The sequence below is a fragment of the Macaca nemestrina genome, chromosome 7, assembly GCF_043159975.1.
Source record: "Macaca nemestrina isolate mMacNem1 chromosome 7, mMacNem.hap1, whole genome shotgun sequence".
NCBI classification, from domain to species: domain Eukaryota; kingdom Metazoa; phylum Chordata; class Mammalia; order Primates; family Cercopithecidae; genus Macaca; species Macaca nemestrina.
In genome coordinates this window covers 409,555-423,667 of record NC_092131.1, presented here as the reverse complement: position 1 = coordinate 423,667, position 14,113 = coordinate 409,555, and the positions used below count along the sequence as shown (strand labels likewise).

At 39.0% G+C, this 14,113-nt stretch overlaps 2 gene segments (V, D, J or C); both read right to left on the bottom strand.

Annotated features, from left to right (window-relative positions):
* The window catches only part of LOC105464766 (immunoglobulin heavy variable 3-23-like), a 350,273-nt gene that overhangs the window by 80,545 nt on the left and 255,615 nt on the right, over positions 1 to 14,113 (bottom strand).
* On the bottom strand, positions 185 to 972 carry LOC105489919 (immunoglobulin heavy variable 3-23-like). The segment is given in 2 exon segments: positions 185 to 738; positions 842 to 972. Coding segments are annotated over 2 exon segments (444 nt in total).

Genomic DNA, 14,113 nt, shown 5'->3' with positions numbered 1-14,113 from the left:
AATTCCTAAAGACTGTTCTAGTCAGGGAATCTCACTGAGATTTCTGGCCTGAGTCTAATTGAAGACGACTCACGAGGCACCCCTGTGTTTCCTCATGACTCTGATCCTGGTGACCACGGTTGAGGACTTTTCATCTCTGTAAGCATCAATCTGCGTTGTATACATATGAGAATAGGTTCTCACACTAAAATTATCATTTTAAAAATCAGTTGAGATGACATTGGTAAGCACAGGATACTGAACTTAGAGAGGTTCCCTAGAGAAAGAGTAAAAAGATGAAGTCCCACATCCTGACAGGAAATCAGCCTCCAAGTGCACCTGTCTCTGGGGTTGACTCTGATCAGTGGTTCCTGAGCGCCCCCTGCAGCTGATTTCCTCCAGTGTCCCTGCAGGGAGGTTTGTGTCTGGGCTCACATTGACTTCCCCTCACTGTGTCTCTTGCACAATAATACACAGCAGTGTCCTCAGCTCTCAGGCTGTTCATTTGAAGATACAAGGAGTTCTTGGCATTGTCTCTGGAGATGGTGAATCGACCCTTCACAGAGTCTGGGTAGTATGTGCCACCACCAATGCTAATAGCTGAGACCCACTCCAGACCCTTCCCTGGAGCCTGGCGAACCCAGTGCATGTCATAGCTACTGAAGGTGAATTCAGAGGCTGCACAGGAGAGTCTCAGGGACCCGCCAGGCTGGACCAAGCCTCCCCCAGACTCCACCAGCTGCTCCACACACTGGACACCTGCAAACACAGAGACACCAAGGTCAGAAATTGCCACACATATCCACTGTTTCTGTCATTTATGTCCACTCATACTCAATATCTCTAGTTCTCCATGAATCACCTTTTAATATAGCAACAAGGAAAACCCAGCTCAGCATAAACTCCATGGTGAGTCCTGTGTGTTCAGTGCTGATCACTGAATGAAAACACCTGGGAATCCCAAGTCTGGGGCTCCTCTCCCAGAGCTGCAGGGTCAGGGCTGGGCTGCTTTTCATCAGCAGAGGGAGGGCCCTATTTGCATGTCTCCTACTATATAGCAAGCTCTGGGTTGGGATGCCTGAGGAGAGGGCAGGAACCAGAGCAGATGAGAGCGTCCTGGGGGATTTTGATGACAATGATTGTATTTAGGAAAATGCTGTCTTATCGTGAAATAGTTCTGTAATAAACATTTAACACCTACCACATTTTAAATTATGTTTACCTATGTGTATAAATTACGTTATTTAGGAGTCGGTGGTTTCTTCATTTACAGATGTAAAAGTGAACCCACACATGGAGGGGCTATGTATGTGTCTAAGGGCTTATATCTGGCATGAATGAATCCTAGTATCCGGGCCTATGCTCCTCACAGCTAGCCTCAATGCGCTCTTAACCAACTCTAGGACAGAGCTAAACTTGCCTAGTGTGGTTTGCAGAATCCACTTCCTGTCACAAGAACCTGTGTGATTTTGCTGCATTTACCTAAAAATACTGAGACAACTAGAGGTCAGGCAGATAAATTTTTACGTGTGTCTGATATTTAACATATTTATTTGTTCCTTCCTATCATCTCTTTGTGTTGAAAATTTCAGTTGTTTACTTGTAATAAATTTTATGAGCTTTAATTGACAGATAATAAAATTCACATATTTAACCTGTGCAATAGTAAACTTAAAAAAGAAAATCTCTATTTTCAAGAAGGTAACAAGTTAGCTCCCCTCAGCATTCCTCTTGCTCTTTTATATATATATATTTTTTGGGTTTTCTCCTTCCCTTTTTCTACCATTTCTTTATAAAACTACTGATGTTTTCATATTTCTTTAGACTAGTTTTTATTTTCTAGAATTTATAAGAAGATAAAATAATAGTACATACTCTTATTTATTTGGCTTATTCTTCTCAACAGAAATACTAACAATTAAACTTTTTATGTTGCATGTGCTTATTTCTTATAAATAATGGGTAGCATTTCAGGAAACAAATGTAGCATAATTTTTTCTTCTATTAAGTTGCTAATTGATATTTGAATTTTTCATTACTCTGGGTCTTACTAATAATTTTTTCTTCTATTAAATTGTTAATTGACATTTGAATTTTTAAATACTCTGGGTCTTACTAATAAATCTGCTACTCAGCTTGGAAATGTACATAAATAATAAATTATATATAAGTTATATATTTCTTTTTGCAGTAACAGTAACAGATAAACAAGAGAATGTGCTATTTGGCCAATTTTCTTTAGTATTTCAGATAACTGAAGTTATGAAACCAAAAAAACAAACCTGTAAACCAAAGAGTATCTGAGACTAATCTCAATAGATTTAGGAAGTTCATTTTTCCAAGATTAAGGACATGCCAGCGACACAGCCTCGGGGAGTCCTGACATATGTGCCCAAGGTGGTGGGGCACAGCTTGGTTTTATTCAATTAGGAAGACACGAGACATTAATAAATATATGTAAGATGTACATTGATTTAGTTCAGAAAGGCAGGACAACTTGAATTTTGGAGAGAGCTTCCAGATCATAGGTAGGTATGAGACAAATGGTTGCATTCTTTTGAGTTTCTGATTAGCCTTTAACTGAATGCACAATTTACAGGAGTAATCATGTAGGCCTTAGTCTGGCTTAGCGAAACAATAGAGCAAAGGTAGCAATCAGATATGCATTTGACTTACAGGAGCAGAGAAATGACTCCATCTGCCCTTGGTCCACAAGAGTTTTCCTTGTCAAATTTTGAAGGACGTACGTAGATTTTTTCAAACCTTAGTAGCTAAGGGGAAAGAATGGACGTGGGTTTGCCCCAAAGAGTTTTCAGTTTGACTTTTCCCTTTAGCTTAGTGATTTTGGGGTCCCAAAGATTTATTTTCCTTTCATGAACATGGAAATCTCGGGAGAAACGAGTTCTCAACATGCTGGGGACAAATATCAGTAAACAAACATCGGAACTTATTTTTTCAGAATTCTCTATCCAAAGGTCAGGCCAAATAGTATCTTCACAGAGATAACTCCATGGCTCAAAGGGAAAGCTCACAAAAATTAAAACACACATGTATACACACACACACACACACACACACACACACAGTGGTATGGCTGATGTTTACAGTTACAAATACAATTTTGTCCTGTCCTACTTGATATTTGATTAATAATTATCAGAGACGCATCAGGTCTCATGACAGTTATGGAAGTTTTTCTCTTTATACTAATGACACAATTTATAAAATTGTCACAATTATATATTTAAGAGTACTCCTCAAAGTTCTATAGATTATTATAAGGCACCTTATAATGAATTACAAAGTAAAACAACAATTGTGGATGACTGAAGTTTTAGAATAGCCATGATTAAAGACAGAATTGAGGAGAATATTTGATTATGTCTGCAATAAACAAAATGTTAGATAATAATCACAAGTACTATTGATAAAACATACTAAGACATAAAAATCACATGAATCTAATACAATACTGGAACATATACTCTTTATATAACTATATTCCAATTAAATAATCCACATTTATATAAATATAGTCAAAAGTTAAACACTATTACAAATTTGACATTGCTTCCTGTACTATTTAATTATATCAAATAAGCTAAATATGTTTGTTTTCAGCTTCAGGGGGCCTAGTATAAAAAAAAAGCATAATGAGTTCAAATGACTGAATTTAGAATTTTATTTTGTGAAGTTTGTCAAATAGCAAAAGTTTACCACACTTGATGTTACAAAATAGGATTACAGATTATTTTAAAGTAAGTTATTTATTTAGCCGAATGACAACTCCGTGATTTTTTTAAAAAGCAAAAAGAAATGATTTTTTGAAAGAGAAGAATTAATTTTCTAAAATAGAACCCCTTATAAGAACAACATGAGAAAAGTTAAAACTGTCTCTCAATTCTGAAAAATATATCTATTAAATTATAATTACTTTACCATAAAATATAATTTCCATAGATCTTTTATAAATTTTATAGGTTTTTTAAATTAAAAAGTAGATTAATTCTTCAAGAAATGCTTGTCAATCCGGCACAGGGGCCCAGATGCTAGCCTTGCATTATGGGCATTTAATATTAATGTTTAATTTGTAAAGAAACTCTGAAGTAATTTCATTTCTCAAAATTACCTTTTACAATCTTAAAAAGCCACTTATTCTGTAATAGTCCCTGGACCTGGAGTGGTTTTAGTTTCAATTTCTGGCCTTGTGTCTTAAGAGTATGATTATTTTTTATTGTCATTTTCTTCCAGGTCTGTATATCGGGCTTTAATTGCTGTCAGTTTTTAAGATTTAGCAGAACTTGTTGTCCTTTTTATTTTTAATTATATTTATTTATTTATTTATTTATTTATTTTTCTAAGACAGAGACTCACTCTGTCACCCAGGCTGGAGTACAGTGGTGCAATCTTGGCTCACTGCAATCTCTGCCTCCTGAGTTCAAGCAATTCTCCCTGCCTCAGGCTCCTAAGTAGCTGGGATTACAGGTGCCCACCACCATGCCTGGCTAATTTTTGTATTTTTTAGTAAAGACGGGGTTTCGTCACGTTGGCCAGGCTGGTCTGTAACTCCTGACTTCAGGTGATCCACCCACCTGGGCCTCCCAAACTGTTGTGTGTCCTTTTTAGATCTAGGAGTCTGAAAAGTAATGTAGCAGCACAAGTCCTTTAAAAGTAATGCAGATAGTTACATGAAAGTGATAACATCAATTTATATTTTCTTAAAATCTCAGTATTCCTAAGTAGTTAAAAAACTTAATAACCGTTACATAGGAATTATTACAATTAAATATAAAATTTGTTTTGTGCCAGTTACCAAATAGCAAAAAAAAAAAAAAAAAAAAAAAAAAATCTTTTGCAGTCTGACTGTTTTTCCCTCTGGGGAACTCCATGTAGATAACCTGCTAGTCAACTCTAATGAAAAAAGTATTTGAATTAATTAGACATAGGAAGACTGTGTCTTGGATTACAAGTGAAGATTTTGGTTTCATATAAAAATGTAGACATTTAAAGAAAAGCCAAGAGGACAGGATGTTATATTGAAAGGGAGCATTTTATTTAGAACTTTAAGATAAAGGATTTTTGGCATCAGGCAATAATAGCAGTTAGAAGTTAACAACAGTTAGAAGTTAACTCAGTTAGAGGCTAACTGCTGTAAGAAAAAAAAATGTTAAAGGAGCTGATGAAAATGTTGAGATCTTCTCAAGACTTACCAAAGGGAATAAAATAAAAATGGCAAAATACAATAAAAGTTCAACTTTTTGGTTAAAAAATTACAGTATCTTGTAATTTTGTTGAGTAAATCAATATTAAGATAACTTTGTCATTCTAATCAATCTTCAAGGTATTAGTATATTTTTATAAGAAAGCCAGATCTCTACAAAGTCTTCCCTTTTAATTATAGTCAACTTGATAATCTGAAGTTATTTTTAATAAATTAGATTTTTACAAACATTTCTTTGACTTACACAAACTGGTTTTTTTTTTTTTTTGCATACTTGAATATATTGTTTTATTCTAAACATCACTCTTTCTTAAATAAACTCATTTCTATTTTAGGATAAAAAGTTACCATATAAGATTCTTTCTCAGATAAAATTATTATTTTTTTATTTTAACCTTTCTTACCAAAAGTACTTCTCAATGTCTCTAACTTTCTTTAAATCTCTCTTATTGACTGGTTATGTTTATGATGTTTTAAAATTAAACAATGAATTAAATAAATTTTTGTAAGAAATTTTTTAGAAAAATATTTTCTTATAGTATATATTTTTAAAACAATTTGCAATGACCTAAACATTTAGTTAATATCCATTATTTAATTAAACTTTAGAGTTTTAAATTGTAGAACTTTATTTAAAAGGTTTATTTTATTACATTTACCTAATTTATTTTTAAAAAGCTTACTTAGATTATTTATTAGAACTGTAATACTGAGCCTTTAAAGTTTATTCCATTATCCATGTTATAACCCATGAATTTCAGGTGTTTACCTAAGTAAACCTTATGACTAAATAAATGATTGTTTTTATAATAACTACCTGTTTTTTATTACAACAACAATATTAAACATCTTATTTGTCAAATTAAAAAGAACATTCTGGTTTTAACTGGGTTTACAATTTTATAATCTTTATAAAAAATTGACACCATATAATATCTCGCTGTGATTTTAAATATAAAATCACTTGATCAATTAAGATAATAAGGTGTGCTGATAATTGTTAAAATATCTCTAATTTTATTTTACCAATAATTTTAAAGCCAGCTTATTTATTAAATATTTATTTAAGTTACATGTACTTCAAATGCATTAGGGCTCATTTATATACTTTAAAAATAGTTTTTTAAAGCCAATTTTGTACCTTGTAGCCATAACAGATAACAAAACATATATACTTACATATTAACAATCTAAGCACACATACACACTAACAAATAGATATTAGAGCTTTTACTTTGAAACTTTAGCTGTGGAATATCAATAAAACTCAGCATGTGTTTAATAAAAAGGGTTAGATATAAACAGTGGCTGTTATCTTAAAACCAGTAGAAAGGCTCTGTAAACTGGAAAACAAAATATTTTTAAGCAAAAAACATATCCTCATCTTTCTTCATAAACTTCACCAAAAACTTATTATACTATCTTAGTATTCTAATTTTTAGTAACCCTAATTCACAGTGAGAAACTTAGTATTACTTAATTTAACATGACATGACTTTAAGATTTTAAATTACTGAATATAATTATGAGACTAAATTTACCAAATTAATATTTGTAAAGCAATATAAATTTAAAGCTGACTCTAAAAAAAATAGATGTTCTTTTTTTTTTAAACAAAGTATTTCATTAAACAGACGTAACTTGATTGGTGGTCTTTGAAACATGACATGATTAGATTACTGGCCTTTGAGCGGAGCCATTTAAGAAAAAGGACCAGGAAAGTATGCAGTTTTTTGGGCATAAACTATAATTGTTTATGCAAATGTGCAAAGAAATCAGTAGCCTTCTACAGTAATCACCATTTCCTGTAAACTGCCCTCAGTCACCCCTAAGGTAGCTTTCAAAGCCACCCTTAACATTGCAGCTTTCATTCACTACTGCACACACACCAAGAACGAGTCCTCTCACAGTACAATGTAATTCTGGTAGCATCCGAAGCCAAAATCAATGAAATTCTGGTAGCATCCAAAGCCAAAAACATTACATAATACAAGAAAGCAGAGCTTTATACCCGAGAACAATCTATCAATGATTCTTGAAAGCACAAAAGAAGCAGGAAAACTCCCAACAGGTTAGTGGAAGATCCAAAAGGAATCCCCCTCCCTGCCCCCACCCAGGGCCCTGTTGTGGAGCTGCCTCCTAAGGAAGCACTGGTGACCTCAGTGCCCCCTGGTGTCCTCAGTGTTCCCTGGTGTCCTGAGCGCCCCCTGGTGTCCTGAACGTCCCCCACCCCAGGGTCTTGAGCGCCCCCTGGTGGTTCTGACAGCCCCCTGGTGTCCTGAGCGCCCCCTAGTGTCCTGAACTCAGCCCCTCCAGGATCCTGAGCTCCCCCTGGTGGTTCTGAGCCACCTGCTTCTCTGAGCACCCCCTCGTGGTTGAGAGCCTCCTGGTGTTCTGAGAGCCCCCTGGTGTCCTGATTGCCCCCTGGTGGATCTGAGAGCCCCCTGGTGTCCTGAAAGGCCCCTGGCATCCTGAGCGTCCCCTCCTGGTTCTGAGCATTCGCTTGTGACCTGGACTCCCCTGGGGTCCTGAGCGCCTCCTCGTGTGTTGAGCACCCCCTGGTGGTTCTGAGCTACCAGTAGTCCCCAGTGCCCCTTGTTGTCCTGAGCGCCCCCTGGTGTTTTGAGCGAACCCTGGTGGTTCTGAGCACACTCTAGTAGTTCTGAGTCCCCTGGTGTCCTGAACGCTCCCTGGTGATTCTGAGATCCCCCTGGTGTCCTGAGCATCCCCTGGTGTTCTGAGAGCTCCCTGGGGTCTCAAGCGCTCCCTGGTGGTTCTGAGTGCTCCTTAATGTCCTGAGCTCCTCTTGGTGTCCTGAGAGCCCCCTGCTGGTTCTGAGCACCACCTGGTGTCCTGAGCTTTCCCTGGGGTCCTAGGACCCCTCTGTCTGTTCTGAGCACCCCCTCGTGTTCTGAGAGCTCCCTGGTGTTTTGAGCGCACTCTGGTGGTTCTCAGCACCCCCTAATGTCCTAAGCTCCCCCTTATGTCCTGAGTGCTCCCTAGTGTTTCTGAGCCTCCTTGTGTCCTAAGCACCCTCTGGTGGTTCTGAATGCCCCCTGGAGTCCTGAGTGCCCCATGGTGGTTCTGAGTGCTCCCTGGTGTCCTGAGCTCCCTCTGGTGTCCTGAGTGCTCCTGGTGTCCTCAGCACACTCTGGTGGCTCTGAGCGCCCCCTAGTAGTTCTGATTCCCTTAATGTCCTACGTGCCCTCTGGTGGTTCTGAGCATCCCCTGGGGTCCTGAGCACCCTCTGGTGGTTCTGAGCACACCCGGGTGGTTCTGAGCCCCTGCTGTCCTGAGCACCTCCTGATGGTTATGAGAGCCCCCTGGTGTCTTGATTGCCCCCTGGTGTTTCTGAGCGCCCCCTAATGTCCTCAGGAGGGTTCTGAGCCCCCCTGGTGTCCTGATTGACCCCTGGTTGTTCTGGGCACCCCTTAGTGTCCTGACAGCCCCGTATTCTTGAGTGCCCCCTCACGTTTCTGAGACTTCTGGTATCCTGAGTACCCCCTGGGAGTTCTGAGCATCCTGGTGTCCTGAGCTCCCCCTGGTGTACTGAGTGCCCGCTAATGGTTTTGAGCCCCCAGGTGTCCTAAGCACCCCCTGGTGGTTCTCAGCACCCCCTGGTGTCCTGAGCGCCCCACTGTGTCCTGAGCGCTCCCTGGTGGTTCTGAGCACCCCCTGGTTTTCTGAGCACCGCTTGGTGGTTCTGAACGTCCCCTGGTGTCCCCAGTGTCCCCTAGTGGTTCTGAACCCCCCATGGTGTCATGAGCATCCCCTGGTGGTTTTGAGTGCCCCCTGGTTTCCTGAGCGCCACCTGGTGGTTCTGAACACCCCATAGTGTCCTGAGGGTCCCCTGGTATCCTGAGCATACCTTGGTGATTCTGAGCAGCAGCTACCATGCAGTCCCCTCCCTACAGGGAGGTTTGTGTCTGAGCTCACACAGATGTCCCCTCACTGTGTCCCTCACAGTAATACACGGAGTTTTCCTGAGCACTCAGGTTTATCATCTTAAAAGAGAATCTTCTGAAAGGAGTGACTCTGAGGGCAGTTAATATTTGTACTCAAGGAGAATTCCATTGAGAACTTCCACTGGAATTCCTAATGTTATCACTCATACCAACCTCTGTCATGAAACCTGCTGGACCAAGATTAGGCTGTTTTCAGTGAAAGTGAATCCAGAGGCTTTGCAGAAAAGTCTGAGAATTCCTGGTCTGTAGTATTTCTCTACCTGACTCCACCAGTTAACTTCACAGGTGACTTCTGCACACACAGAGGCAACAGATTGATAACAGCCCCACGTGTAGCAGCCACAGCTGAGTCTGATCCACGGGGAACCTGAATATTGAGAGTGATGACAAGAGAAGCCCAGATCAGCACAGACCCCATGGTGTGGACACGGAAGAAGGGCAGAGATGTGGAGTGGCTCCTCCCCAGGACCTGCAGGAATGAGTTGCTTTCATTAGCAGGAGAGGGGCCTCATTTCCATGTCTTTCTCCCTGGGGACATGAGTGTCCTGCTCAGGAGGGCTCATCCCATCTCTGTCTCTGGAGTCCAGGGAGGGCAGGGTCAAAGGATTCCTGGGATTGAATTTTCAGGGTTAATCTGCCCATTACACTTTTTTTTTTTTCTTATGTGGACCTTGTTAGGGTATCTTTATAGTTTATCAACAAATAAGAACAGTAAGCAAATAAAAATAAACCTTGCCCAGAGGAAATTAACTCCTGCCTGTAGACTGTGCGATTAGAGCTATAAACCAATGTCGTCTACAATAAAGCGAAGTCTTCACTTAAAATTTTAAAAATGACAATTTCTACAAATTGTCAGAGCTGAAGTCCTTAATTACCTCTATTCTGAGTTCATTATGCCACACAGCGGTTCAGTGTCAGATATATGTGTTTGTCTGAGGAAAAAGTCAATGTGGGGACATGTGTGCTTATCTGACAGAAAAGTTCACATGAAGACAGTTGTGCTTGTCTGAGGCAAGAGTCAACACGAGGATGCGTTTGTTTGTCTGAGGGAAATGTCCACATGGGCACAGGTGTGTGTATTCTCTAATGGTAAATGCCCATTCAGAGACAGTGTGGGCCTGGACTGAGCTGAAGTTTGAGGGAAATCTGTCTCACTTAAGGGAAGTTGCAAATCATCTCGATTACTTGCCTGTCAGGAGGGAAACTTGATTGCACATGAACCCGAGAAAAGAAAGATCTCTTGTGGATGGAAACATATTATATGCAAATGGGGATTCTTTGTTGCCTGCAACTCATGCAATTCCCTGCCCACACACTGTGTAAAGTTATTAGACATTTTATTTTTATACACTCTGCATTTTATCCTGGGGTTCATGATGTGCTAAATAACTTTGTAAGTTGTATATATTTAGATTCACACTTTACATCATGAAATTGTGAGACTTAACAAATTGTGTCATGTGTTCACCACTGCAGATTATAAAAAATTTTTACTGTTTGTAAACAGTGCATGTTCTCCTAATGCATACCCTCTCTATACATTTCTATAAAATCTTCATATATTTATGTGATCTACAGTTTTGTCTTTTACTAGAATGTCAAATAAAAAATACATGGCAGATTTGAAATAACCTCACTGAAGAGGGTGGCACATAAAGTTTCTCACCTAGATAACTTTGGACGTGGGGGTGTTCTGTAAATCTAAAGTATAAAGAAACTGCACTTAAACACTGGACTCTAGTCAAAAAACATACTTCCAACAGGGGTACAAGTTAAGAATTCTAATACCACTAAGAGATATTCTGAAATTGTACAATGAATTAAATGAATGGCATATGGTGGGAGGGGGTTCCTCACTTTGCAGTTGGTGGTTATGCACAGGCAAGGAAGGAAGGCTAGAAACATCCATGTGGCATCATAATAGATTGTAGATACCAGTGTTTTCTAGAGCTTGATGCAATAAAGTTACAGAAGTTTAGATACATAAGTAGATTAGATGGGCCCATTAACATGGGTTAATATATACATGCACATTTTCTAAGCCTGTTAGCTTAGAGATTCTAGAAACACTGACAGCACATTAACAACTCACACATCCAACATCATACTTCTGTATTTTATTATAATTCTTTAATAGCAGGGACCAGCAATCCTTGGAGAAATCACTGATTCTATGTGTGGAAAACATTATAGACATAATGAGCTTAGTATTTCTTGTAATACCAGGAAATAGGGAAGTATTCAGAAACAAAGGGTGGGGCATGCTGTAAAAATACAGAATCCAAACTAAATAAGCTCACAGCACCGAAAAAAAGCTGTGGTGATTTGAGCAGTAAAATGGATAATGTAGCATCAGATCTTCTCCAGAGTACAAAATAACCATCCACGAGCCAATACTGATATTAACAGATTATTGAATAAAGAAAATTGGAAAAATTCCAAATGTCTTATATTAATAATCCCTTCATCAAATAGGAAAAGTTTAAATATTTATGCTATGATTGTGGCCTGAGGTTAGAGACAAGAGAAAAATTCTGTTAGTAGATTTCATAATTAGTTTTTAGATATAATGCCAATAACATGATTTATGAAAAAATTATTTTATCTAAGTTTACACAAATTCACACACACATTACATATACATATACATGTATATAATAGAGACATATATATGTATATAAATATTTTTCCACCACAGACACAGATATGCGAGTAAAAAGACAACTACAGACTTGGAGAATACACTTGCAAAACACCTATTCGTTAAACAATTTTTTGTTAACTTGGTAAGTGACTTATATAATGGGTATGTAAGGAAACTTACGACTGATCACAATATGACAATACAAACAAAAATAACCCAAACACCATAACAGACACTGTGTCACAATTTTATAAAATAATTAAACATAAAATTTTCATTAGAGACATGTGCATTTAAATAACAAAGGGATACCACTACTAATCTATTAGAATGGTTAAAATACACAATACTCATAGTGCCAAATGGCAATGAGGATGTGGAAGAACAAGATCTATCATGCACTGCTGGCATGAACCTAAAATTATAACTACACAAAATGGAAAACGTTAAAACATTTTGATATTTCATAAGGTGGAGATAAATGTAGAGTTAAAATGTGATCTAGCAGCTGTATTCCAAAATATTTACAACACTCATTCAAAAACTTATGCCCGCACTAATATCTTCAGAGGAAATTTTATATCAGTTTTATTAATTCAATTTGTTTTCCACTCCCTGAATTTTACTTACAGAATAAAAGTGGTATAGAAAATTTCCCAAAAAATTAGAGTGCATACACATTTCTATTTTCCTTTTACTTCAATGACTTCACCTTGCTTTCTAAGAAAGTCTTTAATCTAATAATCCCTGTCATCTCCTCAGGCCCAGTACAGCTGCTTCCTCCCTCAGGCTTTCTGACACTCTCAGGATGTGGGTTGTCACACTGTGTGTCTCACACAGTAATACACAGCCGTGTCCTCAGATCTCAGGCTGCTCAGCTCCATGTAGGCTGTGCTCATGGACATGTCCCTGGTCATGGTGACTCTGCCCTGGAACTTCTGTGCATAGCCTGTGTTACCATTGCAAGGGTAGATCCCTCCCATCTAGTCAAGCCCTTGTCCAGGAGCCTGTCACACCCAGTGAATATTGTAGCTGGTGAAGGTGTATCCGGAAGCCTTGTAGGAAACCTTCACTGAGGCCTCAGGCTTTCTCACTTCAATCCCGGACTGCACCAGCTGGACCTGGGAGTGGGCCACTGTGGAGAGGACACAGCAGTGGGTGAAATTATTTTTGACTAAAAAGAGTTCCCTCCTCATTCCTGGGACAAGGTGGTCCTTTATCTGTAGTTGCTGCCGCCAAAATGGATCCTCCAAGTCCAGTCCCTGGTGAGCAGCTGTGTTCTCAGCAGCTGTTGGGTGATGCTCTCAGGGCATGGGCATATCCATACTTACGTCAGTAGATCTCCTGTTATTTGCATATTCATGAGACAGATAATTTTATAACTCAAGACCTGATCCAGGACAAGAAAGGGAGGATAAATGACACATCAGCCACACAGGAGTGAGATGCTGATGGTCCAAGTCTTAATCCCACTTGAGGAAAGGCATGCCCTGCTCCATTTCCAAACATTTTGTGGACAGAGGTCCTTTCACTGAAGAGAAAGCACCCACAGGAAACGTTCCTCACAGTGAGACCACATTAGATTAGCACGGAGACAATTGGGATCATTTCTGGGATCGCCACTATCTATGACAATGAGCAGATGCCTTGCCTCATCCTGGTCTCATCAGGCACCAGCACAGCCCATTGGTGACTCTGAGAAGGTGACTGTTGGATGTCCCATGTGAGTGTCCAGCAGGTCCCGTGGTCAAGCTCCCATATCTGCTAGTTGCTTCTGAAACAGTGTCTTCATCACTTGCCTGAGATCCCAGGATTGGCAATAGAAGACTCTTGATTTACGTATTTGGCCTGTAATGTGTGATGGGAGCTGATTTTCTCATAAGACTGACAATAGCAATCAGGGGTTGGAATAGCAATTAGATGTTCTTCATTAACTCCCAGGTCTCAAAATAATTTCTAAGGAATTTGTTTCTTGAATAAGTTTGGGTTATATTTCTCACTTTATTTAAAAGAATTTTGTGATGTATTTACATTAGGAAACACAAGACACTCCAATGAGAAAGCTGTTCTTAGGTGAGGTGCAAAGCAGTGGAGAGATGGAGGTGTCCTTGAACTCACAGAATTGCTGGAACTTGAATACCAAGGTCACCTCTGAAAGGCAGTAGTCTGTCTGTGAGGACATCAATCAGCTCTGCCTTCAGAAATCTTTGAATGTGTGGAAAAGATCAAGAGTGTGATTTATTTTTAGCCATCATGGTTAGAGAGAAGCTTGCTGTCCCAGGAAGTGGGTGATTGTAACTGAAG